Source organism: Aethina tumida, chromosome 1, assembly GCF_024364675.1.
Source record: "Aethina tumida isolate Nest 87 chromosome 1, icAetTumi1.1, whole genome shotgun sequence".
Classification (NCBI taxonomy): domain Eukaryota; kingdom Metazoa; phylum Arthropoda; class Insecta; order Coleoptera; family Nitidulidae; genus Aethina; species Aethina tumida.
In genome coordinates, this window is record NC_065435.1 from 42,012,958 (window position 1) to 42,039,154 (window position 26,197).

Consider the following 26,197-nt stretch of genomic DNA (forward strand, 5'->3'; position numbering starts at 1 on the left):
GAGCAAATTTCCTTTAAAAAAAAGGCTTCCCGCAATGAACTTCTTTAAAAAGTTAATAATCAAAGTCAGTGAGGATAAGAAATATATAAATAAATACATCAGTGGTCAGAGAAATAGCACAGATTACTATTTATTATTGATTAGATTTTTTTTAATAATTATTCTATATTCTTTTTACAATTATTCATGTTACACCTAAATCAAAATAATTTGTACTTAAATTTAATTTAAACAATGTATGTATATACATAACATTTACATAACAGTGTGAACAATGTAAAATAGATATTTATTAAATACTCATTATACAAACTTTTTAATAATTTGTTGGGCACCCTTTGTCCGTTTTAACCGTCCGTAAACATGAGGCATATATTCGAGGAGATATCAACGGTCTTTTAAAATTAAATTCCACAACTCTTCATTTAATAAACTCAATTTAAATTTGATGGTTTTTGGTGTTTTAATCAGAGTTCATGTCATTCCATAAGTTTTCAATTGGATTTAGATTCGAATTTTGCATTGACTAATTGAAAACTTCAACACAGTCTTTTAACCAATCTTGAAAAATTTTTGACACATTCTTTATATCATTATCATGCATGATTCCATTACTCCCATGATATCTCTTTACATGGAACGTTTCATTTTACTAATAATTTTGTGTAATGGCTCTCTTCTATCCCATAGAAACCGCAAATCGAAACATTTTCTTCTCTGTTTCAAATAATTTATATTGTATCTATTATAAACATTTGGGCCTTTATTTGGAGGATAATAAACATATTGTTTACCATCTGTCACCATTTTATTGAACTTGGATTACTCCAATTACTCTTCGCCAATATTTTGGATAATTAATCTATTAATATGTTCGACTATTCTCTTTTGATACTAGTGGTTTCTTTACTAAAATACTTTTCTAGACACATTGTTATTGTATGATACAATGAATTCAATTTTTATTTCCTAGAAGGCAAGAAAGGATTTCGTTTACAGATTATTGTCTATAATAGAAATTGTTTTTTGTTAGGCCGTTTTCTTATTGTATTTTCAATTATGTGTGTATCTCATAACATTATGAACCATTTTGCGGAAGATTCTCAAATTTTTAGTGACTGAGGTTTTAAGTTAATTATTATTTCCCTCTTCTCTGGAGTGTTACTTTCTTCTCACTAAAAGTGTTATTTGATAAAATAATATAAATCCTACTAAGTATAAATTCTTACTATTAAAAGTATTGTTAAATAATAGCAAATTATGTAATGTTGTATTATGTATTTCTTTGGCCATGCGAATAAAACTAAAAATATATATTTTTACAGAATGAACAGGGAAATATTCCTATGTTACCTGACAAGCTGGGTTGTCTTAGCATTAGCGTCGAACATGACGGACGCAATAAATCTAGAGGATAATTACAGGTGAGTGTATAATCCCAATTATTACCTACATAATCCTAACAACAAACACGTAATATTCCAGATATTACAACATAGGCGTTTTAATGGCTTCGCATTTGGATTCGCCCTTCGATTTGGAAAGATGTGGTCCAGCTGTGGACATGGCATTGGAAGAAGTTAATGAGAAACTTCTGGCGCAACATAAAATTCGTCTGCGTAAAGTCCAGGCAAGGTAAGTTTTATACGAATTTTACTGACGTACCGTATAATGAGGTGATTTAGGCAACAGGTGGAGATTTACTTTATATGATGATTTATGTCAGGACATTATATTCACACTGTGAAAAAACAATGAAGTTTATTTCATTTAGTGAGATTTCGTTTTTATATCATCACAGATAGAAACACGTTTCGAGACGGGTTAATCAAATAATTAGTGTTGATATATGAATTCTCTTCATTTTAGATTAGCCACTTGTTAAGCTTTTTCAGTACAAACCGGAACGGGCTTTTGATACAGCAGATCAATTCCTTCGGGTGGATAACCAGATTTCCCAGTGCTCCATATTCGAACTCTTTGATTCTAACCGTAAATATATTTGAAATTTAAATAGCTGAATATATTATAAACCTCTGCGGCAACCTATATAAATTTAAAATAAAATCAAATCTTTGAATATTAAAAGAAAATGTTCCCTTGGTAATGACCAATATTTTACAAAATATACTTGAAACTGAGATATTTTTTGTCAAGAAAGTGAATGAAAATTAAGGGTGAATAAAATGAATATTTAGTCTGGCATGTGCTTGCGTTGTCGCCAATGCTACAGCAAAAATCGTGCATAATCAACAGATAATAAAAACACATTTGCAAGAGAATTATACTGTTATATGATTCGTTCGTAGAATTTTAATAATTTACTACGTATATTCGATTTTCTCCACGAGGCAATTACTTCAACCTGAATATCCATTTCCTGTATCAAGCGATTTTATAACAAACGTACAACGTATTCGCAATTTGTTTATTAACACATAATATAAATAAAAATGACATAAAGTTCCTTTTGTCAAAAATCATAATCATATAAGTTTATTTTAACTTTTCATAAAAAAATTAATAACGTGAATTAAATTAGATTTAGTCTGGATTTCCATTTGATTTAATATTCACATGGTCCTTGATTCACGGTCGTGACAGCTTATTTTAGTGTATGCTTTTCGCATACCATTTATTTTCTAATATAATCCTTTAATGTGACGCTCTACTTTTTCTAACCATAATCATATGGATCTACAAATAACATGTTTTCCTAACGCAGTTCGTGGATCGATGCTAATATTGTTAGTTAGTAAGGATTTTCAGGCCGTGTGTCTATTTATCATGTAAACCGACACCAACTGTGAACTTCAATACATGGAGGCAATTTAAAAGATGTGAAATTGATTTATCGATTTATTTACTGTTCGATAAGTAATCCAATAAGACATAACGTCTAGACAAAATTAACCTCGTGTTAAAAAAAATATTTTGTGTATGACACGTTCTTACACAGGGGATATAGCTCAGTGGTAGAGCATTCGACTGCAGATCGAGAGGTCCCCGGTTCAAACCCGGGTGTCCCCTGACCAACTTTTTAAATTTCATTAAGACTAATTGTCAGTCGAAGTATCTCCTTAATTACGGAATTAATAAACCGGTTTCAAGTTGCATTTAAATTTTATTGCCGTCCCCCATTAAAATTCAAAATGAGTTAACTTATACACTGGTAAAATGACGTTGTAAAACTGGCAGGATGTTCTTTTATTGCGTAACAAAGTTGCATTCTATTCATTTTACGCGGGTAGTTACGGGATACTTCGACATGTCTGAGATTATTTCGACTTTATATTGAAATAAAAAAGTGTAATTACTTTAGCTGTCGAGGCATTGAAGGCAATGTAATTTATCTTTTGCAATTAGTAAAGATTAGTGAGTAGACACGTGGGATTTTATCTATTTAAGACAGAAGGGAGGATTGTTGTAATTAAAAAAGGAGATTGCATATCATGCCATTTTATTTACTACCACTTTGATTAATCACACCACCTTCGAATTGAGACTTTACAATCTCAGTCTCTCAATAAATGATTATAAAATTGACAGCCGGATAATAATTTGATATTGACCCAAATACGGCATAATGAAACGGGATAATTATTTCTGATTCGTGTTACGTCGGGTATCATGCGTTAATTAAGGAGTCACTTATTATGCATCGGTCTTCGTGATTCAATTACCTTTCCATACATTTTCAATTAAACGTCAATTCACCGAAATTTCAGTAACCTACATATTAATAGAGAATATTTGGCGAATACGTACTGGGTTTTTGTTGTATTTGGGTTTGTGTGGGAAGAAAATTGTGGGAGTGACCCCTTCGAATTTAATTTGTTCGTGCACCTATATTTAGCAGTGAATAGATGAAAATTAGTAGATACTGATAATTAATTAGTTTATTAAAGTATACTTCATTGTGTAATATATTAGTGGAACCGAAATAAGTAGTGTCCATATATTTTAATATTCAGTAGTGTCCATAATTTTAGAAACTTATTAAAATATATTAAAAATATGAGCTGTACTATTTGAATTGGATGTCAGGACCAACAGTGTTTATCGGTGTCTATTATTGTTATTCTTTAAAATATTGCATAATTTTTTATTTTCAATGGACAAAATTATAATAACTTTTTACTTTATGTGTTTCATTACTCTATAAATTTAAATCCAATATTTACTGGTGGTCTTTTGCTTATAATTATTTAACCATTATTAATTAATTATAATTCAACCTTACCAAGATCGAGAAAAATAAGAGTTTTGAAGAAAAAAACAATCCAAATTTGTCGTTAACTGAAATTACAGTCAATCTAGAGGAAATGTGAAATTAGTTCAAAAACTGTGAGAAGATGGTTTGAAGTCACAGCTACAGAAACTAAGAATGGCCTTCATATTAACTGGACCACAGAACAGTGGGGACGAGTAGTTTTTAGTGCACATGTTAAACATCCACGGACAAAACGATCCAAAAAGTTGAAACATGGGATTCTTCAATTCTTCTGTTCAAAGCTCCCTTAGACTAATTTATATACATTAAACAACAATTTGTTTACATATATTGAAGAAATTATGCTGTTAATAAATGTGTTTCAACATGAAAATGATCCTAAACACAAATCCAAAATTGTGAGAAATTGGCTAAGTGTCCAAAGCATGTTTTGTCTTATCCATTTCAATCTCTAACCATTAGAAAACATTAAAAGCAAGACATAAAAATTTGATAATTTTAAATGAACTCATCTCTACAATTCAAGAGTTTTTTTATGATGTGTGAGCAGGGGCTTTATCTTGATGGAAAATATTTTTTTTTCTTCTGTGATCCGAAAGTTGTTCAAGAATTTTGCAACCAACTGGTCAAACAGTTCACACCACTATTTAAATTGATATTTTGATTCAGAATCTTTGCAATGAAATCTGATACATCCTAATAAATTTTCATCGTCTTTAAACATTTGTTTCATTGTTAAAAATTGTACAGAAAAGTCAACTTTAAAGGACTGGAATACAAATATTCTGAACTTTATCTCTACCTAACATTTTTATCAAATAAAATGTACCTTATTCATTACAAATTAGTAGAGAGAAAACACTCCTCAGTATATGGTTCAACCTTTATAAAACACTACATCAATCATTTGGTTTCAGTTATCCATCATGTAGTGCTGCTTTGGCCCCAGGTTTATCGGCGGACATGCACTTTTTATCAGACGTGATAGCATTCGTTGGTCCAGCATGTCTCTTCGCTTTGGAGCCTGTTGCTCGTCTTGCAGCTTATTGGAACACTCCGATCATCACAGGAATGGGAGACCAGGTAATAAAATAAAACTAACTGTTGAACTTATAATGTTAAATATTGTGTACGTATTAATTCAATTTCGAAGTGTTTTAAGATTTGATTCGAAATTTCCATATTTACAACATTCATGAAAATTCGAACATTTACCCAAAACTTAATCTTTGCATAAATTTGCATAATTTCATTGGACTTACGTTGCATTTTCGTATAAATTTACATTGTGTTGTGTTTGAATTTCTTCCAATAACTTCACTTGCAGCCTCCGTTCGAGGGTGAACTGGCTGTACCGTCCGGAATTCTAGGACGTCTCCACCAAAAGTGGAAGAAAAGCGGCAGTGCGGTACGTATTAAAAAAACTATATCATAAAAGTTAAAAGGTTTTGTCGATATTATTTTAAAAGGAACGAAAGAACTAGTTTTTGATTAAATTAAGGAGCAAGTAAGCCGCAGTACATTAGCGTAAATCAGAGTCCAACACTAATTGATTATCCTTTCAGAGTAAATCGGTTCGCGCCACGCCACAAGCATCCTTACAGAAATCCACAGGAATCCCGCTTTGCTCCGGTCGATTACCGGACAATCTTATTTATCCTCCGGATGCAATTAACATACAATTCAATCATTAAAAACGAATCGACCGAGCCGTGGCGATTTCTCGTACAGTAAAGTTCGTAATTATGGACGATTACGGTTCATTTAAGGTGAATGCCTAATTTAAAGGGGACCCTCTCCGGCCAATCAAAGTGATATTGTGACGCGTGTCAAAGAACACAACAGCTTTCAATTATAACGGTTCAGTTGTAAAGTTTAAATTAAAAAGCGGGACGTCGATTGATCAAGCGTTAATCATACTGTCACACTCTAAACTGTGTATTTCAGTATCGGGAATAATTTTTTATTGTATATATTCAGTGACGTACAAAATAGAACACATATGCAGTGGTCAAATTTTAACAAAATTTGGTGTGTGTAAATATTGAAGGTTATTTCTCACTCTTTTTTTGTTCAATTTTTGTGTATGTTAAATTCGTATAACGCAAACACAGTTCAGAATTTTATTGTGTTTGAAGGAAGCTTTCATTCATTTCAAATGCCGTTAGTCATCTCAGTGGGTTTGATAGAGGGCGAATTATTGGTTAAAAAGAGGCTGGATTTTTCGTTATGGAAATTGCCAATCGGATCAATCGGAGTTGAAGCAGTGTCTGGAATTATTGGAGAGACAGGATAATGCCTGACTTATTATTGTAAGGCTTTCCAATATTTCCAACATTCCTATGAAAATTTATACCATGGCCATTAAAATCTCCGGAGTTATCACCTATTGAACACATGTGGGACATCAATGGGTGTGAGATGAAATTCAAACCCCTCTCCACACATTTTGGTGGACCTTAAGTTAAGAGTTAAGTACAGGTAGCGTGGAATGAGTTACTTCATTACAACTATGCCAAGGCGAGTTAAAGTGTATGATGATGTAGGTCCAACTTACTTATTTTAAAAAATTACCTTCTATTATCCCCAAATTATATACTAAATATCAACGAAATTTGACCACTGGATCTGTGTTCCATTTTTTCTATATCAATATTTATTCAATAACAACAATAACAATAACAAAAAATATCGTTTTTAAAAAGTGTGTTTGTTGTAGGGTATTCTGAAGGACAAAAGTAATTATCCTACCTTAACTAGGATGTCATATTGTCAATGCAGATTAAAAAAAGTATTTTCAAGTATTTTTAATCAATTCGAATGGAAACACATTGCTTTAATACTGGACAGGTCCGATCTCTTTTCATTAACAGTTGGTAAGTAAGCTTTTCGATTTAACTTTTAATACCATTTTTAATTAAAAGTGGTATGTGACGAGGTGGCCGAGTGGTTAAGGCGTTGGACTGCTAATCCAATGGGCTCTGCCCGCGTGGGTTCGAATCCCATCCTCGTCGAGCTTTTTTAATTATTAATTCAAAAAATATTTTTATTTTATTTTCTAAAATATTATTACTTGGCTTTTGTTGTAAAGCTATTAAATGTATCATTTAATTTTTATTAGCAAAAATTCACATAGATAGGGTTAGTAAATGACCAAACAACTGCAAGCAAACATTATGAAATTTTATGACAAAGGTAATAATTCAGTTTACACTGACATTTGTTTTATGTCACCGATACTAAAAGAAATTTTATTGAAAACCAAATATTATATTTAATTTAACGTTTATATATTAGATAGAATCTTTGTAACTGCTTTAAATATTTTTTTCAAAATGTTTTTCTTTTGATATATTACACACAAATTACAATAAATTAAATAAATTGTTATGTATTTATTAAAATATTTAACTTCTCAATAAGTTTTATATCTGTTTTATATAAACTCAAACATTAAATTTGTTATTAATTCACTACACATATTTATAACAGTTTGTTAAGTATATATTTATATATTATTATAATAAAGCATAAACTGCATATTATCCGTATAATTTATTATCTACTTTTATCTGCTCTCGTTTAATAGATTACTATTATCGAAAAATTAAAATTAATATATTTTAAATCTACTGGTTAATAAAAAGCCTTTGTAAATAAAATAATTTATTAGAATATACTTTATTTTTTTTTCTTATTTGTCAACATACCATCAAAAATCGAGTAAATTGTAATTTTAACTGCAACATTATATACTCTATTAATTTACTCTGTCAATTTCCAAATTTAACTCATTGATATTTAATTAGTTCTACGTTTGAGAACTTTCCAAGTAGGTAACAAAAAAGTTCCCTCTTGTTGCACTTCCCTCTTTATATATGGAATTCTATTGATTTTTACACTGGTAATTCCTGATAGATGTAATTGTTTGACACATGTCAGGATGGCCGAGCGGTCTAAGGCGCCAGACTCAAGGTTACCTTGCCTGCTTATCGCAGGTTTGATGAGCGTTCTGGTCCACTCTGTGGGCGTGGGTTCGAATCCCACTTCTGACATCAATTTTTTGCATTTTTACAGTTCTTCGGTTTTTTAAAACAACTTTCAACATTATCGTTGTATATTCGATTATAGAAACACTTTTTGTTAAGGAACACAAACTCACACACAGAAGCATAATGTGCCATGGATCATTTTTGTATGCGTTCTGCATCTTTAAAACACCGCTTTTATTTATTAAACAGTAGACTGTCTTAATTGCTCCAAACTCTTCATATTTATTTTGTACTTGTTGTTTTAAAGATAGTTTCTTGTCTAACGATGACAATTGCTATTCGAGAATTTCCATCATATCTAAACACGTTCACATGATTATTCTTTTGGTAAACTTGGTAATTGTGTTAAGTAAACTAATAGGGCGATAGGAATTCGGTTTTTCTCAGATTTTACTTGGTTTGTTAATTGTCTGACTTGAAAACGCTGGAGACTAAGGATAAAATTGATGGATGGGACTTGCGTAAAAGGTAATTCTTTATGGTGTCGTCGTTAACCAAACAGAATTACCTTACTGAAGATATTAAAGAGGTCGTCTAATTATATTAAAGTCAGACAATTCATCACTGGGTTGTGTACCGAAATTAAATTAGCTAAAACAATTTTGAAAAACAAAAAGTTGTGCCCCGGGTGAGGATCGAACTCACGACCTTAAGATTATGAGACTTACGCGCTGCCTACTGCGCTACCGAGGCCTCTGGCAACAATTATTTTCGTACATTTTTGTCGTATAATATTAAAGTATAATTTATTTTAGGAAAAAATTTAGAGCACGGATTAAAAAAGGAAGGTTTATTAGCCTTTGTTAGAGAACTAGACGGAAATGATAACGACTCGATCGACAACTACCTTAGAGATGCTAGCATGTATGCAAGAGGTAAAGTATGTTATTTTTTTACCATATCAATATATTTCAACACATCATCTTCAGTGGTAATCCTAAGTGTACGAGGACCATTAGTTAGGAAGTTCATGATTGCTGCCCACGCATTGGATATGACAAAGGGAGATTATACGTTTCTAGACGTTGAAATTTTCCCTGTAAGTTCATCACACTTTTAAATAAATTACTAGTTAGGTGTAACACAACAATTTATTGCCAGGGTTCATATTGGGGTGATCACGATTGGGAAGCTGGAGATGATCAAGACGGTATTGCTAGAAAAGCTTACGAAGCTCTTTTAAGAGTGTCCCTACTGCAACCAACCAGCGACGACTTTCAATTATTCGCTGATGAAGTCAAGGAAAGAAGTCGTAAGGTCTACAATTACACGATGGACGATGGGGAAGAGGTATGTAAGCCTTCTCTACAAAGTAACAAAATTATCTAGAGAAATACATTAAAATGTGCATTTTACTTAAACATACGTGGTGTATATTGAATGATTGAGGCATTCATGAATCATTAATGTGACATGTTACCTTTACAGGTGAATTTCGTTATTGGCGCGTTTTATGACGGAGTTTACTTACTTGGATTAGCTTTGAACGAAACACTTTGGGAAGGTGGAGACATAAGAGATGGACTTGGCATAACAACACGCATGTGGAATCGAGATTTCCATGGTATAATCAACATGTTTTATTTAGAATAAATAATAATCATATCTATTTTTTGTTTCAGGAATCACAGGTCATGTTAGAATTGATGACAACGGCGACAGAGATGCAGACTATTCCATTCTGGATTTGGATCCAATCACAGGAAAATTCGAAGTTGTTGCCAACTATTACGGACTGGATAAAATTTATTCGCCTGTTGAAGGGAAGAAGATTCATTGGCCTGGTGGAAGGGAAGACGCACCTCCAGATAAGCCTAAATGTGGTTTTTTAGGAAATCATCCGGACTGTCAGCACTTAGGTAGCAAACAATCATTTTACATGCACATAATAATTGTATTGTCCTTCCTGTATAAAAGTCGTCGTAAAACCTTATGTTATAGAAACTGTGGATGTTGCGTTTTAGATTAACGCTATTTTCCTTTTAATGCTGCTTAAAGACTCGTATATGATGATATTTTATGGATCTTTCGCCATTGGACTCTTTTTGGCATTTGCGTCAACAATAATATGCATCACTTATAAGTAAGTTTAATTCAATGTCTGCGAATTTAATTTATATAAGTTTAAATATTAGGAAAATGAAAGTGGCGGCGGACTTAAATAACATGTCTTGGAAAATCAGGCCGGAAGAAATACATTTGGAAACTGGGCGATCAGTGGGATCAAAATTAGCCCTCCAAAAACTCAATGAGGTAAACTATAATTATTACAGTTTTTCTAAGCAACCTAATTACAAAATTTTAGACATACGGCCTCACAAGTTGCCGAGCATCAATAACTTCCTGCAACTCCCTACAGACTTCCAAGATATACACAAATATCGCCATTTACAAAGGAAACAGAGTGGCTATTAAGAAAATTACCAAAAAGAAAGTAGACATTAACAAGAAATTGTTATGGGAAATAAAACAAGTATGTAATTTTTAAGTCAACTTGTTGTTACTTAATGTTTAATAACTTCTTCAGGTACGAGATGTAACTCATGAAAATACTGTAAGATTTCTTGGTGCTTGTATTGAATGCCCCACTGTAATAATTTTAACTGAATACTGTCCAAAAGGAAGTTTAAAAGATGTTTTAGAAAACGATGCTATACATTTGGATTGGAATTTCCGAATGTCTTTAATTAATGATATTGTAAAGGTAGGAATAAAACAGGGCAAATTTTCTTAGTTAATTTGGGGGACACATATTAGATAAATTTCTTGATTTTTTAGGGAATGAGTTACATACATAATAGTGAAGTATCAGTCCACGGTAAGTTACGTTCATGTAATTGCCTGATTGACGGGCGATTTGTATTAAAAATTTCTGATTTTGGATTGCCCTCACTAACAACACCTACTGAAGTTCAAAAAGATGCTAACTATTCTAAAAGTAATTAAACACATCTCGTCATTGGTTCAGCGAATCTAATCTAAGATATTTGCAGAAATGCTTTGGGTTGCGCCAGAGTTACTACCATTAACAATAATACCCGGAAACCCCGCCACACAAAAAGGGGATGTTTACAGTTTTGGAATAATTTTAGAAGAAATTATTGTCAGGGGAGGACCATTTGAAGCTGCACGACAGTATCTCGACATTCAAGGTAAAATGTTTTCATACATCCCACAAAACATAATAATGATTGGATTTTAGAAATAATTTCTAGAGTTGCTGCCAGAGAAAATCCTCCATTTAGGCCAGCGGTTAGCCAAAGTGATTGTCCGGAAGAACTGGTGGAGCTGATGGAAAAGTGTTGGCATGATAATCCAGATGACAGACCTGCATTTGATAATATTCGATTGAACGTTCGAAACATCATGAAGTAATTTATCTGTTGCCTACTGCATTATTTTCACCTATACATTAATTTATTTCCAGAGATTACTGCGAAAACCTCATGGACGACTTGGTAAAAAGAATGGAACAGTATGCCAATAACTTGGAAGTGCTTGTGAGTGAAAAAACCGAGGAACTGTCTCAAGAAAAACGTCGATCTGAAGAACTGTTATATCAAGTTCTTCCACGACCAGTCGCCCAACAACTGATGATTGGAGAGTTAGTACAACCCGAACAATTCGAATGTGTTACAATTTATTTCAGCGACATTGTTGGTTTCACTGCACTATGCGCTCGAAGCACTCCCATGCAGGTACAAATTATTACAGAAAGAAAAGTTAAAAGGTCAATAAATAGTTGTTACTTTTTATATCGACTGTGTTTTAGGTGGTGGATTTTCTTAACGACTTATACAGTACATTCGACAGAATAATAGGTTTCTACGACGTTTACAAGGTAAGTAAATCTAATTGTCTGGGTCGAAATTAAATAAGATTTCTCCCTAGGTGGAGACCATCGGAGACGCATACATGGTGGTTTCTGGACTGCCCGAAAGAAACGGAGACGATCATGCAAGAGAAATTGGACTGATGGCATTGGCCATTCTCGACGCCGTTAAGTCATTTACCATCAAACACAATCCGGATTATCAACTGAAACTGAGAATTGGGATACATTCAGGCCCGGTTTGTGCGGGGATTGTCGGACAAAAAATGCCACATTATTGCCTGTTCGGTGACACGGTCAATACAGCAAGTAGAATGGAAAGTACGGGACAACGTAAGTATAAAATTAAAACAATTTTTGAGTCTCCATTGAATGAATATTATTTTATTCGACGAATTATTTTAGCACTTATGATCCACGTCAGCCTCGCGGCCAAACAAATATTCGAAAAATTTGGCACCTTTAAACTGGAGTTGAGAGGTGAAGTGGAATTAAAAGGAAAAGGATTTGTTACTACTTACTGGTTGTTGGGTAGCTCAGATCCAGATCAAAGACCACCTTCGCCACCAATGGTGTCCACAATTACAGAGCAGGATTCGAATCCGTACCCATTAGTTTTTATGGGCAACTAAAACGTTTGATATATGTTAATTTTATATTGTAATTGTGTAGTATTTTAAATTGCAACAAATAAGGTAATTTACCTAATTATTAAGTTAATTACTTATCGCTTTATAAATGTGAAATTTATTTTGCAAGTGTTTACCATACCCTGTCTTGAAATGAGCAGTGTTTACTTAAATAAACGTTGTACTACCTAATACTTTATTTTCTTTGACGTATATTTAAATATAAGAAATGTAAAAATATTTAAATGTACCTTACCTGTTTATTATTAAATTATTAACCTGGTAGTAGTAAGATAGTAGATTGTTTAAACAAAACAAAAATATTTATGTAAGAAACTTTATTTATCATGTATACATAAAATATTAATGAATTAACATATGTATGTATGTTGCTAAAACAAAAAATTTACTAAAAAAGATGGAATGAATCACAACCATACAAATACAAAAAAAACAATGGAATATTACTGTGGTACAGAATGAGTAATTTTTGGTAAACTTTCCAAATTGAGATGACCCACATCTACGTAAACACGAGAATTTTGTAAAATCAAAAATTGGTGAAAGTGACAACAAATATATGAGAGTGGATATGGATCGTCTCTACCCGTTCTATATCACCAACGGAATGTCGATGTAAATTATTACTTGGAATGAATCACATCACAGACTCTACCACAAACCCCCTGGTATAAACTAAGCTTTGGCTTGTTGAACACTTAATTTTTCTTATTATCGCCCGCCTCGGTTGGACGTGGCGCTTGCTGATTGGAAGCCTGTGGAGCAGCTTGCTTTTGAGCGGGTGGGGTTGTTTGTTGAGTAGCTGCCGGTTTGGGTGGTGCTTGTTGTTGAGCAGGTTTAGGGGGGGTTTGTTGAGTAGCTGCCGGTTTTGGTGGAGCCTGCTTGGGGGGAGCTTGTTGATTGGGTTTGGGAGTTGGGGGGGCTTGTTGAGCTGCCGGTTTTTGTGGTGGGGTTTGAGTAGTTTGTTTGGGTGTAGGTGGAGCTTGAGTAGGTTTCTGTTGTGGTGGTGGTGTTTGTTGTTGTTGCGCCGGTGGAGCTTGTTTCTGTTGTGCGGGTGGTGCCTGTTTTTGTTGTGCTGGTGGTGCTTGTTTCTGTTGTTGTGGAGGTGGTGTCTGTTTCTGTTGGGGTGGGGGAGGGGTCTGTTTTGATTTTTGGGTAGGTGCTGGTGTTGGAGCTTGGGTCACGGGCTTTGGAGTCGGTGCTTGGGTCGGCTTGGGAGGTTGGGTTGCGGCCGGTTTGGGGGCTACTTTTTCCTGAAAATGTTCCCAATTCAATTTCGATAGGGGAATACGTCCGATGTAGTTATTGAAAGGAGAACCCAGATAAAGATTATCCTTGAACACATGCGCCTCACTGAAATGTCCAATATTTTTATTGTTGGCATGAATGCTGTCCAATATTTCTCCGTTCTTGGAAATATGCAAAACAGTGGATCTAACAGGAGTAAAAGATGTTGTAGTAGTGAAATGTCCAATCTGAAAACACCCTTGTTGTCAAAACTGTGTTACATTAAAAGAAAAAAAACTTACGAAATGTTGTCCTTTCTCGGCAAAAGTACATGGGTAATATTTATTGAGGGTAGCAAATCCAAGTTCAATAATTCCAAAGAATCTAGATATAACCTTTCTGATGCTAGGGAAAGGTCCAAGCACTTGGAAAACTGATGGATGTTCTTCATCAACAGAGAAAACCAAAGGAACAATGAATCCGCCTTTTCCATCTGGTTTAAGATTATCTGGCAAACCAGGCAATCCATCAATAAATATTTCAGTTTTTCCTTTATTTGGTCCACTAATGTAATACTTGTGCAGCCTGCTGCGACCAGTTTCAGCAACAATCACGAAAGTCTCATCGTCAGAGAGTGCTACTCCGTTAGCAAAGTGCAAATTAGGAAGGAGCACTGTGTTCTTTTTAGTTTTTGCATCATAATGGATTAATCTGTAATCAATTTTCTCTTAATTGTACCTTTCTTTCTCATAATATATTAGGAAAAAAAAACATAATAAAAAAATAACATATGTTAATTGATAAAAAATCGTCAGACAAATTAAGTCAAATATAACTAAAATAAATATTTCTCGAAGGCCAGAAAAATATAAATTTAGATTTTAAATGGCTTAAATGCATATCAAATAAAAATTTGTACAAGTAAACATTCTTATCAGAACTGAATATACTATAAACAATATTATGATTAAATAGGTGCACTGTAATTTCATAATGAAGCGATAATAAATATTTACATGATATTAAGTATTCTTAAAACCCATTGTGTTGAAACAATTCCAGTAGTTTATATTTGCTGAAATATCACAAATGTGATAACTGGAGGCAATTATTCATAAACTATTCAACTGATAACAATTGTTTCTTACCTTCCACTTCCATCAGCCAGCAGATCATATACACCATCTTGTAAAGTGAATTCAGTAGTAGAATCAGTCCAATAAATATCACCATTGCTGCTTAGTGCAACTGAATTAGGCAACTTTGGTAGTTTACCACCAATCTCCTGGTCCACAGAGACAAGTTTAGTCTTTTCACCTTTAACAATGTCATATATTATTAGTTTATAAGAGATATTGGTGATGATGTAATTTACCAGTTTGTACATTGACTTTAAATAGCCCATGATATGGATCAGCAACATACAAATTGCCATTCTTGTCAAACTGTAAACCCAGAGGTCGGCCACAGATGTGTTCTTCATGGAAGGCTCCACATGGTTTTCCAATCTTTACCACAGGGGTGATATGAGCTCCAGTGAGTTTAACAATATCACCTCCATGTAAGGTGGTGTACAATTCACCATTATAGTGAGCAAATGCTTCAGGGCCATACAAATCGCCTTCATGCCACTTCTCAAGGGTCTCCAATCTGTTGTTCAACGCCAACTTACCCTCTAGTGGTTTGGTAGCTGGAACTCTGTTAATTTTGTTAATGATTTTTATGCTAATCAATGTATTTGACGAAGTTCTTACTTATATGGGTCGGATATCTTTGCGTTTGGAGGCAGACCTGGTATGTAAAGTATTACAACGGCTACAACAAGTAGCTGAATAATCTTGACAAAAAAATATTTGACTACACCTTTCAACCCCATCACTAAAAATTTATTGAGGTAATAAAACGGTAACGGAATAATGATTTGAGAACTCACCGGATGATTTACTGATGACCGCCGATTCAAGCTTAGAAAGTTAACTGTTCACCAGAGCTCACACATCACACGTCTCACCGGCTAACAAGTTTGCGGCAGATTGACGTGATTCACACGAACTTAGCGCCGATGACATGTCATAATTAATAAATAACGTGAGATTAGGAACAAGTCAAATTTTCAAAATTCAAATTTAAATCAATTATTTATTTGAAGCTCTAATAATAATATATTAATTCCCTAATCTTACAAATAAAAATTCTATTTATTTTTATATTTTAAATTTATTAATTTAAATAAATTACATGCAACATGAAAATTATTTGTAATCACTTATAAAACATCTAATTCGTTTAGTTTTTATAACGTTACATAATCCAAATGATTATATTTGATAAATTTCATTTGTAATTGAAAATAATCCCCAAAAAATTAAAATTTTGGGCTAATAATAATTATTATTGGAAATCTATTGATGTAAGTATAATGAAAAATGTATATTTATGTATAAGTTACTTAAATGAAATATTTATTTGTTCATAACATGTTTTGTTAAAATTTACATATTCAAATGTACATAGTATTTTCGTAGGACAAGATAAAAGTATACTTTTACTTTTTTACTTTGATAAGAACTTGCATAAATTTAACCAGAAAAAAATATATGTAACAAATATTTGTGTTGTTTAAACCCCCTAATATTTACTATAATCTAAATAACTTTTTAAAAAGTTTTTTTAAAGCATAATATGAAAAATGTACATTAACATTTCCAACTTACAATAAACAAAAACCAAAAATTAAAATTATATTTTAATCTAATAAGCAGTAGGAAGAGGGTATGTTAGTTGTGTACAAAAACAATAAATAATTTAAAAATAATTTTTATTTAAGCATTAAAATATACAAATACGTATTTACAATATCTACAAAAGTTCAAATTTTTAAGATTTAAGCAATAAAACAATTTAGTCATTATGTATTACATATTTTGTTGGATACAAAATGTACATACGCAATTTGGTACCTGTTACTTTTATTCTGAAAAATAAGATCATACATTTACATTTTTATTTCTATAAGAACAAGTTTAAACTCTCAAATATTTAATATAATCTAAATGATAATTAATTATTTAAATTTGAACTAGAGCTAGGGAATCACATGTTTTACCAGTCTTCAACAAATTGATTTTAAAGTCTACCAATTGTCCGGATTTAATCTGTATGTAGTATTATCACTTCTAATAACTTCCACAGCTGGCCCATAATATGGTATAACATAATGAGAACCATCTGCTGGACCGACAACTTGTGTAGCTATTAATATAATATCAACAAGTTGACCCAAGAACATAAAACCCAATGTAAAAAATTTTGCAAGTCCAATAGCTGGATACCCCAAATAAAACCGATCAATGCCAAACATTCCAAAGAAAATTGATAGCAGCAATGCTGTGTCAAAGTGGTATCCATTCCTGGAAAAATCACATGAATCAAATGAGTCTTAAATGTTTAAAATACTTACGTCCATTTGCAGTCGACCTCCTTGAAGAATGTTGAGTTTCTAGTTTCAAAGCATATTATACCTTCAGCAGCAAGACATGGAACTAGAATTTAAACGTGACTTAATCATAAAAAAGTTTTAGGATTATTTCATTTACCTTTAGCTTTTCCCTCTCGAGTGCAGCCCTTTATTTGCTGAGTTTTTGGGTCAATAATGTCGAAGTTGGGAATGGGGCAAATGTACTGGCCCATCAGCAATGAACTGCAGTCTGTGTTGGCTTTTATACAATTGAATAGGATAAAAATTGTCATCCCCTTTATTAGCCCTCTCATTTTTAATTATGTATGCCACATTCAAGTAATACGTTTTTTGTACTTAATTCGACTGTGTACAAATAATAATACCATTACACTATTTAGAAAACAAAAATAGAGTTATGCAGCATGATAATTTGTACAGTTTGACAGGCAAGCATAACCTCACTTTAACCTCATAACACTTGAAATGTCATAGAGGTTGTAAATACATTTAAAAATAATTTTTGCAGCGCAAATTGTTATTGAGAAACAATAAATATGTGAAAAACAACAGGTACGCATCAATCCATTGTCTAAATATCATCGATTTTAACGTGTGTGTTTTAACAGTGGAGCTCCAATGGCTTTATCTTCAGTTATGACCAGAATTCGGTTACCCCTAAGTCCTCCAATTGTCAGGGTGGCTATTAGATATTTTTGTCAACATGAAGAAGCACATAAATCCGTATCCATTGAAGTAGATGCCTTGGACGATTTTACGTCACAGCTAATACAAAAGAAAACAGACAAATGGGAGATGCGAAAGCTTAGAGCACAGAAACTTGTGGATGACAATGTGTGTAATCATAAGGGCTGCAACACAGAAGTGATAGATATAAAGGAAATAGGGGACAACCACTTGAATACACTCTTTCAAACTGCAATTGACTATCAAAATGATTCTGAGTTAGTAAAATTAATGAACCAGTGTATAGAATATAAAAAGTGTCCCTCACTATCTATTCTTCTACATGTTCTGTCAATTTACTCTAGAAAAGGTGATAAAGATACTGTAGTAAAAATTAAAGGACTGTGTGAAAATACTGATCCAAAAATTTTACAAGACTACTCTAATTTTGATCATTTCTTTGCTGAGGCTGTATGGGTTAAAGGAAACATTGTAGATTCCTTAAAAATATTTGAAATTGTCTACAAGGAAAACGCAATTTTAAGGAGAAGAATTAGGATAATGTTGAAACATTTAATAGCACATATGGTTACAAATAGAAGTGAAGCAGCTCTAGTAAATATAATAAAATTTTCTGAGAGTTTGGTAAACAATTTTCAAGATTATTACCCATTAATTTGTACTTGGGAAGCATGTTTCTTAAGTGAATGGTTTACTGATCAATGCATTGCCTTTGATCTTTTAGAAAAATATAATAACTTAGCTAAATTAATAGTTCACAGAATACCTTACGTCGTCACAGTTTCACTTCGTAGCTATAGAACAGATGTTGTTTACAGATTATTAGAAGTTTTACTGAAATATCAAATGAAACCACAATATTCTAGGGTATTGATTTCATTATTTGAACACCAGTGTAAGTGATATATTATTATATATTTTTTACTAAATATATTTACCTATAATTTTATTTTAGTACAAGTTGGAGACTTAAGAAGTTGTTTAGAGATTATTAAATGGTCTATGAAGGAGGGAATAGAGCTGCCAAGTATTCACCATGAAAAATTAATTAATATATTGATTAAGAATAATGTAAAATTACCTGAAAGACCTAAACCAGTTTCTAAAAAAATTCAACCTGTACTGAAATTTTGATTTTTTAAACGAAAAAATATAGAGTATCATATATCATTAATGTATTTTAATTGGTGAAATTATATCCCCGTTTTTAATTGTACTTATATTTCTATTTAAAAGGTAACCATAAAAATAAAAATGGCTGGTTTGTTAAATTAAATTTGAAACATTAAAAAACTGTATTACCTAAATAAACAGTGAGACAAACAAGATTTCTTAATAACGTGAGGTTTCTTTATTTCACACAATGTAATAATCAAATGTTAGTTAATAATAAATAACTCATAATTGTTGTTTTACACTAAAATATAGTCATAATTTATAACTATAAAACTATGAAACGAACAAACATTTTTTAAATATTTTACGTTTTACAATATTCTACAATTGAGTACACTTCTCCTGAAAATATGTATAAATAATTAATGTATTTTTTATGTAAATTTGTTAAAAACTCTGGGAATAATTTTGAAACTTCTAAAACACCCACATTGGCTCACATCTTGACATTTTAAAAAATTCCTATCTCAATATATTGTATTAAAATTGAAGAGAAAGAAAGACATTTAGATTTTAAATGTTAATTCAACAAAAAATTAAAAACGAGTTGCAGTCTGGAATTTAAATATTTATTAATAATAATGTTAATATACATATATTTTAAATATTTTATTACATTCTATTTTAATATTGCATAAAAAGAAGTAATTAAGTGTATTATTCCGATTTTAAAATGATTACATTACTTTCGTGGAAATAATAATTTTGTACTGTAATTCATTCCATGTTTTCCAAGATCATGTATATTTTAATTCACATAACAGAGAAAAGCTCTCCTATAACGGTATTATCAGGAAGTTTTTCCATTTGTGTTTGTCTATGAACGAACCTATGAAAAGTATTAAAATAATAGGCAAAACTGACGATGCAAGCTCTTGCCAATTCCCCTTCGATCCAGGAAAATAAACGCTGGTTATTTTGCATAATAGAAAGTAGTGAAATGATTAAACGAGGAGGTCAAATTCATACTGAGTTAACTCATTAGATGCCATATCTATGGTGAATGTCTGCCAGCGTTTTTGATGATTATGATGTCCCACCGGTTTTCAATCGGAGATAAATCAGAGGATCTTGCTGGCAATCTTTAAGGAGACTGTTGCAATGTGGGAGGAAGTACAATCTCGGTGTGGTAAGAGAAAAATCCAAAAGACTAGATATTTTTCAGAGGCCATTCTCAAACAATTCCGATGATCATAAAAAACTTCCCACTGAACGATTGTACAAAGGGTGAACACGGATTTAACACTATTTGTGCGATGCCTATACGAAGTATTCTCATTTCAATCGGGCTTACATCAGCTATGTACGCAAAACAAGACATCACCGCCATAGTTGGTCCGCCAAAAGACGGCACCATAGTCTGTAGGATACTATGAGTTTCCAAGGGCCAGAATCTTGAACACCTATATATACAGCTATGATGAGTTCTATGGTGCTCACTTTCCTTGCATAGTAGATTCGTTCCCTGAATGATGGGACCATTTTCTTCGGTCAGACCCGTCACCGAATCGGTGACCAAATCAGCGGTTGAAGTCATATCGCCTACACCTCTTCATGGCCGCATTACATGCCACACACAGTTTATCTCTCAGACAGCGGACACTGGTCGATAGATCGAAAGTGTTATGCGCTTCGGGAGATTCTTATAACCAGTTTTATATAAAAAAATTGGTGCGTGCATATGTGAGAGTGGGTACCACAGCAAATTCGAAATGATTAATAGTCATATTGAACATGTTTAAAATTATCTAATACTCCTATGACCAATACGAATACTATTTATTGAACTTGAACTTTTGTCTTTATTTATCACCTTTCACTCTACTTGTATTTGCAAGAACATATACTTGTAATGAATTTGTTTGATTTTTACGCCTTAAATAAGATTTAATTAATAATATACGATAATTATTGTACTTTATTTTCAAATGGTCTTGTATATAGGTTTATCCAACTTGTCCTTCCATTCACCAGAGGATATTCTTCTTTCCCTTGCCATTCTGAAACCATTAAACATAAAACATTCCTTACTTGATGCATCATGGTGATATCAGTCTGATAATTCAACCTTCCTTCCTCCTTCTTCACGATCAGTAATATTTTCGAGTCATGTGGGTGTGTCAGATAATCCGATAGTTGGCCTGGACTCTTCAGCGATGTCAGTGCGACTTTAGCGTTTTGGGACTGTCGTATGTCCCATATCTCTTGTTGGGTGTCACGACATCCTGTATTGTAGGTGATAGCACGGATCAAGGAACGGTAATCATTCTTCATCTAGAAAAATAAACCTGGGTTCTACCAGTCCTTGTGGACACCTGCAACCGTTTGACGGACGTGGAGACAGGGCCGATAGAGACTGAGACAAGAGACTAGGCGACCCTTTCGAATCCATCCAGGATTTAGTGGACAGTGTGTTCTTAGAGGGTTTGGAACTCGAGTGACTGCTGGCTGGATCGTACAGTTTCAGCCATCAGTCATACATGAAGCATGAAGTAACTGTGTGGAGGTGGAGGAATGAAGGTGTTGGAGGTCTGAATGGAATACCCAAATGAAGCCAAAATAACAACTTAAAACCTCTTTAAAAGCGTAATATTTATGGTCTATTCTTCCAAAATAAACAATTATTTTGAGATGCTTTATCTTTTCTAAGTTTACTTGTTAATATATATAAATATAAATATATATTTTGAATGATTATTAACAATAACATATATTAAAAATTCTTTATTTTATACAAAATATATATAATAATTCAGCGTTAGTTAATAACAAACAAATATATCATATTTATTGTTTTACATAAAAACATGTTGTACTCATAATATACAGCTCTAGGTCTGTAAAATTAATAACCATAATATTTAAATATTTGACGTTTCACATATGTGTTATTTGTACATCTTGCATTGGTATTGGCTTTTCAAAAGTTGGATATTCATGATTCACCTTCCGCTGCATTCTTTTTTCACCAAAATAAATTCCTCTGTAAAATAATGGAAAATGTGTTAATTAAAAATATTTACTGTATATACTTAGTGCCATATAAAATAGAACACATAAATCCAGTAGTGATATAAGGTGATCTTAGGAGTGGGGCTATGATGTCTTACAAGTTTTCAATCGGTGATACTTTGAGGAGAATGTTGCAATGTGGAAGGAAGTACAATCTGGGGATGGTAAGAGAAAAATCCAAAAGGCTGGATTCTAACTCCAATAGTAAAAAGCCTTGTAGGAAAAAAAAAATTTAAGATTCACGACTTTTCCAGATCGCACTCTCTAAGAAATGTGATAAGCAATTTCCATTCGTCTTCCCTCAAATTCATTTATAGGACTAAAATTTGCCTTCGCACTAAAGGCATAAGAAATAACTGAGAGAATCTTTTATATACAACAAAAGTGAAATGAATAATGAACTTCGTCTGGGTGTACACACTTAATTTTGTTAAAAATCTATGTGTTCAGTTTTCTGTTGTTCAATGTTTCTGAGTTCAATGTTTCTAATTATTAATATGCAATAGGAACTTAATTATAATGCAGGCCATATCATTGAATTGTTTGAGTTATGATAATGATATCCTACGGGTACACATGATCTTTTTATTTTTGTAAAAGAAAAAATCAATATACTTACAGTACGACTAAGCAACATAATACGAAGAGTATCGCTCCAAAATAGAAAAATGCACTTGGAAGCAGTTCAAAAGTCGGTAAATATATCCCCTTGTTGTACAAAGGTGTGGCAATAGCTGGTGCAACTGCCTCGCAAATTCCAAAAAGAGACTGCGCCTTTCCCAGGTCATTTTCCGACACGATTTTCGTTGCCAGTGACCGAATTCCGACCGCCGTGATACCAGTTATCACACTAACACATGCCGCTACAATTTAATAGTCACGTTGTTATTAGTGCGGAAGAACATTGCATTTCTTATACGTACCCACATAGAGCATAGTGACGGAAGAAGCCAATCCGAAGACCACATTACTGGCGATTTTATCAATGAAAGTCAACATTAAAATGGTCAGGTCATTGAGTTTGAAAACTTTGGCAAAAAGTGAGACCCCCGCCACGGTACCTAAAAGATGATTACAGGTTCTGGTTAATTGCACAGACGGCAGATGCGATGGAATGTAATGTCTTCCTTTTTTACACACCAACATAAATAATGTCAAGGTTGGTTGGAGTTTAACATTGAAATCTGTTGTTAATTGTTTTTCTAACAGGAATCTCCATAATTTAATTGATAATTATCTAATTAATCGCACTGTTATTGTAATTTTACAATAATTTTAACACGACTATTATAATACTGTATTTGTAAATTAAAATGTAGAAACTTACCAAATAAATGAATTAAAGTGTTTATAGTTACAAAGTACGAAAATTCCACTGGCGTCCAATTAAAAACACTTTGAACATACAAATAGAAAACACTAAATTCTCCTAAAAATAAGATATTTTTTATGAATTATTATTGCTGGACGTAAATGTAAAATTGTCTAAAATCTATTAGTGAAAATAATTAACTCAACTATTTTAATTCATCGAGAATTATTTATTTTAATATTTTGTAATATTTTAAAATATTAATTATTAAATGAAAATTTTATTGTTTCAACCAAATACATTTTATCCTGTCAAAACAATTAAAGGAAAAATATAAGATATTTTTAGAGTTTAAAAATTATAATATAATGCTTCAGTTTGACATTTAAATATTTACTAAAATTAGACAAATTGTTACATCCAATTTTATTTTGGTACAAAGTCTAAAATGATTCTCGAACCATTAAAAAGTTTATTATTATTATTATTATTATTATTATTATTACAATTATCATTTCAACACAGTCGCATCTTTTTTATAATAATAAATTATCCGTTTTCCTCATGAAGAATATTATTAAGGAAAAACATACCAACGTTAACTCCACTGTAAATGAACATAATCAACAAGACCAGCAAGATGCGAAACCTATCGTTTCCAGGTTTTTTCTTCAACATTAAATTAAAGGTGTCTACAGCATGTCGAGGATTAAAAATGTCCACTAGGATTCCAGGTCCTCCTGTTTTCAACGGAGTCCTCGGCTCTTTGATGCAAAACAACCCGTAAAGAATTCCAAATCCATACAATGCTGCAGCAATTAGTAAAATTCCATAGTAACCAATTATCTCAAATAACTTCCCACTAAACGATTGTACGAAGGGTGAACACGCATTTAACACTATTTGGACGATGCCTATACGAAGTGTTCTCATTTCAACCGTGCTTACATCAGCTATGTAAGCAAAACAAGCCATCACCACCATAGTTTGTCCGCCAAAAAATGACGGCACTACAGTCTGTAGGATACCCTGAGCTTCCAAGGGCCAGGACCTCATGAACACCACGCATAATATAACTCCCACGACCGCGAAAAGCTCTCCAATCAGAGGTATGACCAAGAAGGGCTTCCTCCATTTGTGCCTATCACTGAACGAGCCCAAGAAAAGTACCAAAATAAGAGGCATGATCGTTTGCAAAGGAGACTGCCATGAGTGCATGTCACCGATGAGGATCTGAATCTGTTCGTTCTGGCCCGTATAGTTTTGATGGTACCCGCTAAGGATTGCCTCGCACACCGTATCATTGTAGGCCAAATTTACTCTGCAGGACTTCTCGAACTCGAGGTTGTAAAGGGCGGGACCGCACAGATATGAGGCCATCACATACGCAGCTATAATGGGCTCTATGGTGATCACTTCCCTTGTGTAGTCGATTCGTTCCCTGAGCGACATTTCGCCGAATGTTTTTTTGACGGGACCATTTTTCTCGGTGAGGTCCGCCACCGAATCGGTGACCAAATCAGCGGTTGAAGTCATATCGCCTACACTTCTTCGCGGCCGCGTTACATGGCGCACACTGTTTACCTCTCGGACGGCGGACACCGGTCGATAGATCGAAAGTGTTATGCGCTTCGGGAGATTCTCATAACCAGTTTTATATAAATGAATCCGTGTGTGCGTGCGTGAGAGTGGGTGCCAAAACAAATTCGAACGCTGCGAAGTGATTTATCTTGAGATGCGCTACACCGACATTCGTTTATACGAATTGATGGTGGATTAACGCAGACGATTTCTAAATGAACGAGCTTGATAAAGCGGTGTTTGTAAATGCATATGCGACACTGTTTAATTAATTACCGGCGTTTCAATCTTTAGGAATGCTGTTTGTTTAGCAATGCTGGAAATTAATGCAATTGCTTTCGCTTCCATGCGACTGAAGCAGACGTATCACATTATATTTTTTAAGCTAAGATTACAGATGTGTTTAAAATAAATAAAAATATAATTTTTATCGTCATATTGAACATGTTTAAAATCATCTAATACTCCCATGACCTATACGAATACTATTAAACTTGAACTTTTATTTTTACTTATCACCTTTAACTCTACTTGTATTTCTAAGAACATATGCTTGTTTGTAATGGACTTTCATCGATAGCCAGAATAAAATATATCTTCAGACACAATGTAAACTTGTAACATCAAAAAGGTCAAAGATTTGATTTTTGCGCCTTAAATAAGTTTTAATTAATAATATACGATAATTATTTTTATTTTATTATAAATGGTCAACTTGCCGGAGGATATTTTTCAGGTGAGAAAAGCTGCACCCCGCACTTTTCCCAAAACGGCATAACAATTACATGGGAGTTTCAAGGGATGGGGCTATCGAATCAAAAATTTTTACATGCAGGAATTTTGTTACTCTTTATAAGCTCATGAATGGTCAAAAGAAAAAAAAATAGATCAAAAAATAATAGATGTTTTTTTTTAAATTTTTTTCTATGTTAACATTAAACAATTAATTTTACCGA

At 32.9% G+C, this 26,197-nt stretch overlaps 5 protein-coding genes and 4 non-coding genes across 9 annotated transcripts; 5 read left to right on the plus strand and 4 right to left on the minus strand.

Moving 5' to 3' along the window:
* The first annotated feature begins 1,327 nt into the window (after positions 1-1,327).
* Positions 1,328-12,900, plus strand: LOC109594333 (atrial natriuretic peptide receptor 1). The gene is made up of 22 exons (XM_049961227.1): positions 1,328-1,424; positions 1,486-1,635; positions 5,152-5,317; positions 5,562-5,642; positions 6,954-7,110; positions 9,042-9,161; positions 9,216-9,325; positions 9,388-9,576; positions 9,715-9,850; positions 9,909-10,145; positions 10,285-10,369; positions 10,422-10,539; positions 10,592-10,759; positions 10,814-10,990; positions 11,065-11,104; positions 11,198-11,224; positions 11,280-11,438; positions 11,489-11,657; positions 11,714-11,984; positions 12,059-12,127; positions 12,178-12,451; positions 12,524-12,900. Exons 1-22 carry the CDS (start codon positions 1,390-1,392, stop codon positions 12,748-12,750), a joined length of 3,165 nt encoding a protein of 1,054 aa, XP_049817184.1. The 5' UTR covers positions 1,328-1,389; the 3' UTR covers positions 12,751-12,900.
* On the plus strand, positions 2,959-3,030 carry Trnac-gca (transfer RNA cysteine (anticodon GCA)). Its single transcript has one exon. It is a non-coding gene; the product is annotated as a tRNA-Cys (tRNA).
* On the plus strand, positions 7,167-7,248 carry Trnas-gcu (transfer RNA serine (anticodon GCU)). Its single transcript has one exon. It is a non-coding gene; the product is annotated as a tRNA-Ser (tRNA).
* Positions 8,172-8,289, plus strand: Trnal-caa (transfer RNA leucine (anticodon CAA)). Its single transcript has 2 exons — positions 8,172-8,209; positions 8,245-8,289. It is a non-coding gene; the product is annotated as a tRNA-Leu (tRNA).
* On the minus strand, positions 8,907-8,979 carry Trnam-cau (transfer RNA methionine (anticodon CAU)). Its single transcript has one exon. It is a non-coding gene; the product is annotated as a tRNA-Met (tRNA).
* A 170-nt stretch (positions 12,901-13,070) lies between the features above and the next one.
* LOC109594337 (adipocyte plasma membrane-associated protein Hemomucin) lies at positions 13,071-16,046 on the minus strand. Its single transcript, XM_020009550.2, has 6 exons — positions 15,929-16,046; positions 15,750-15,873; positions 15,371-15,693; positions 15,144-15,312; positions 14,298-14,706; positions 13,071-14,243 (listed from the first exon to the last, which is right to left on the minus strand). The coding sequence occupies exons 2-6, from the start codon at positions 15,869-15,871 to the stop codon at positions 13,467-13,469; spliced, it is 1,800 nt and encodes a 599-aa protein (XP_019865109.2). The 5' UTR covers positions 15,872-15,873; positions 15,929-16,046; the 3' UTR covers positions 13,071-13,466.
* Positions 16,047-16,796: 750 nt separating this feature from the next.
* On the minus strand, positions 16,797-17,766 carry LOC109594343 (TM2 domain-containing protein CG10795). The gene is made up of 3 exons (XM_020009559.2): positions 17,592-17,766; positions 17,456-17,537; positions 16,797-17,405 (listed from the first exon to the last, which is right to left on the minus strand). The coding sequence occupies exons 1-3, from the start codon at positions 17,764-17,766 to the stop codon at positions 17,129-17,131; spliced, it is 534 nt and encodes a 177-aa protein (XP_019865118.1). The 3' UTR covers positions 16,797-17,128.
* Positions 17,767-17,885: 119 nt separating this feature from the next.
* Positions 17,886-19,330, plus strand: LOC109594342 (uncharacterized). The gene is made up of 3 exons (XM_020009558.2): positions 17,886-18,025; positions 18,082-19,055; positions 19,116-19,330. The coding sequence occupies exons 2-3, from the start codon at positions 18,092-18,094 to the stop codon at positions 19,292-19,294; spliced, it is 1,143 nt and encodes a 380-aa protein (XP_019865117.2). The 5' UTR covers positions 17,886-18,025; positions 18,082-18,091; the 3' UTR covers positions 19,295-19,330.
* Positions 19,331-22,045: 2,715 nt separating this feature from the next.
* LOC109594350 (uncharacterized) lies at positions 22,046-25,517 on the minus strand. Its single transcript, XM_020009566.2, has 5 exons — positions 24,254-25,517; positions 23,676-23,777; positions 23,272-23,409; positions 22,968-23,211; positions 22,046-22,319 (listed from the first exon to the last, which is right to left on the minus strand). The coding sequence occupies exons 1-5, from the start codon at positions 25,194-25,196 to the stop codon at positions 22,214-22,216; spliced, it is 1,533 nt and encodes a 510-aa protein (XP_019865125.1). The 5' UTR covers positions 25,197-25,517; the 3' UTR covers positions 22,046-22,213.
* Between the last annotated feature and the right edge of the window lie 680 nt (positions 25,518-26,197).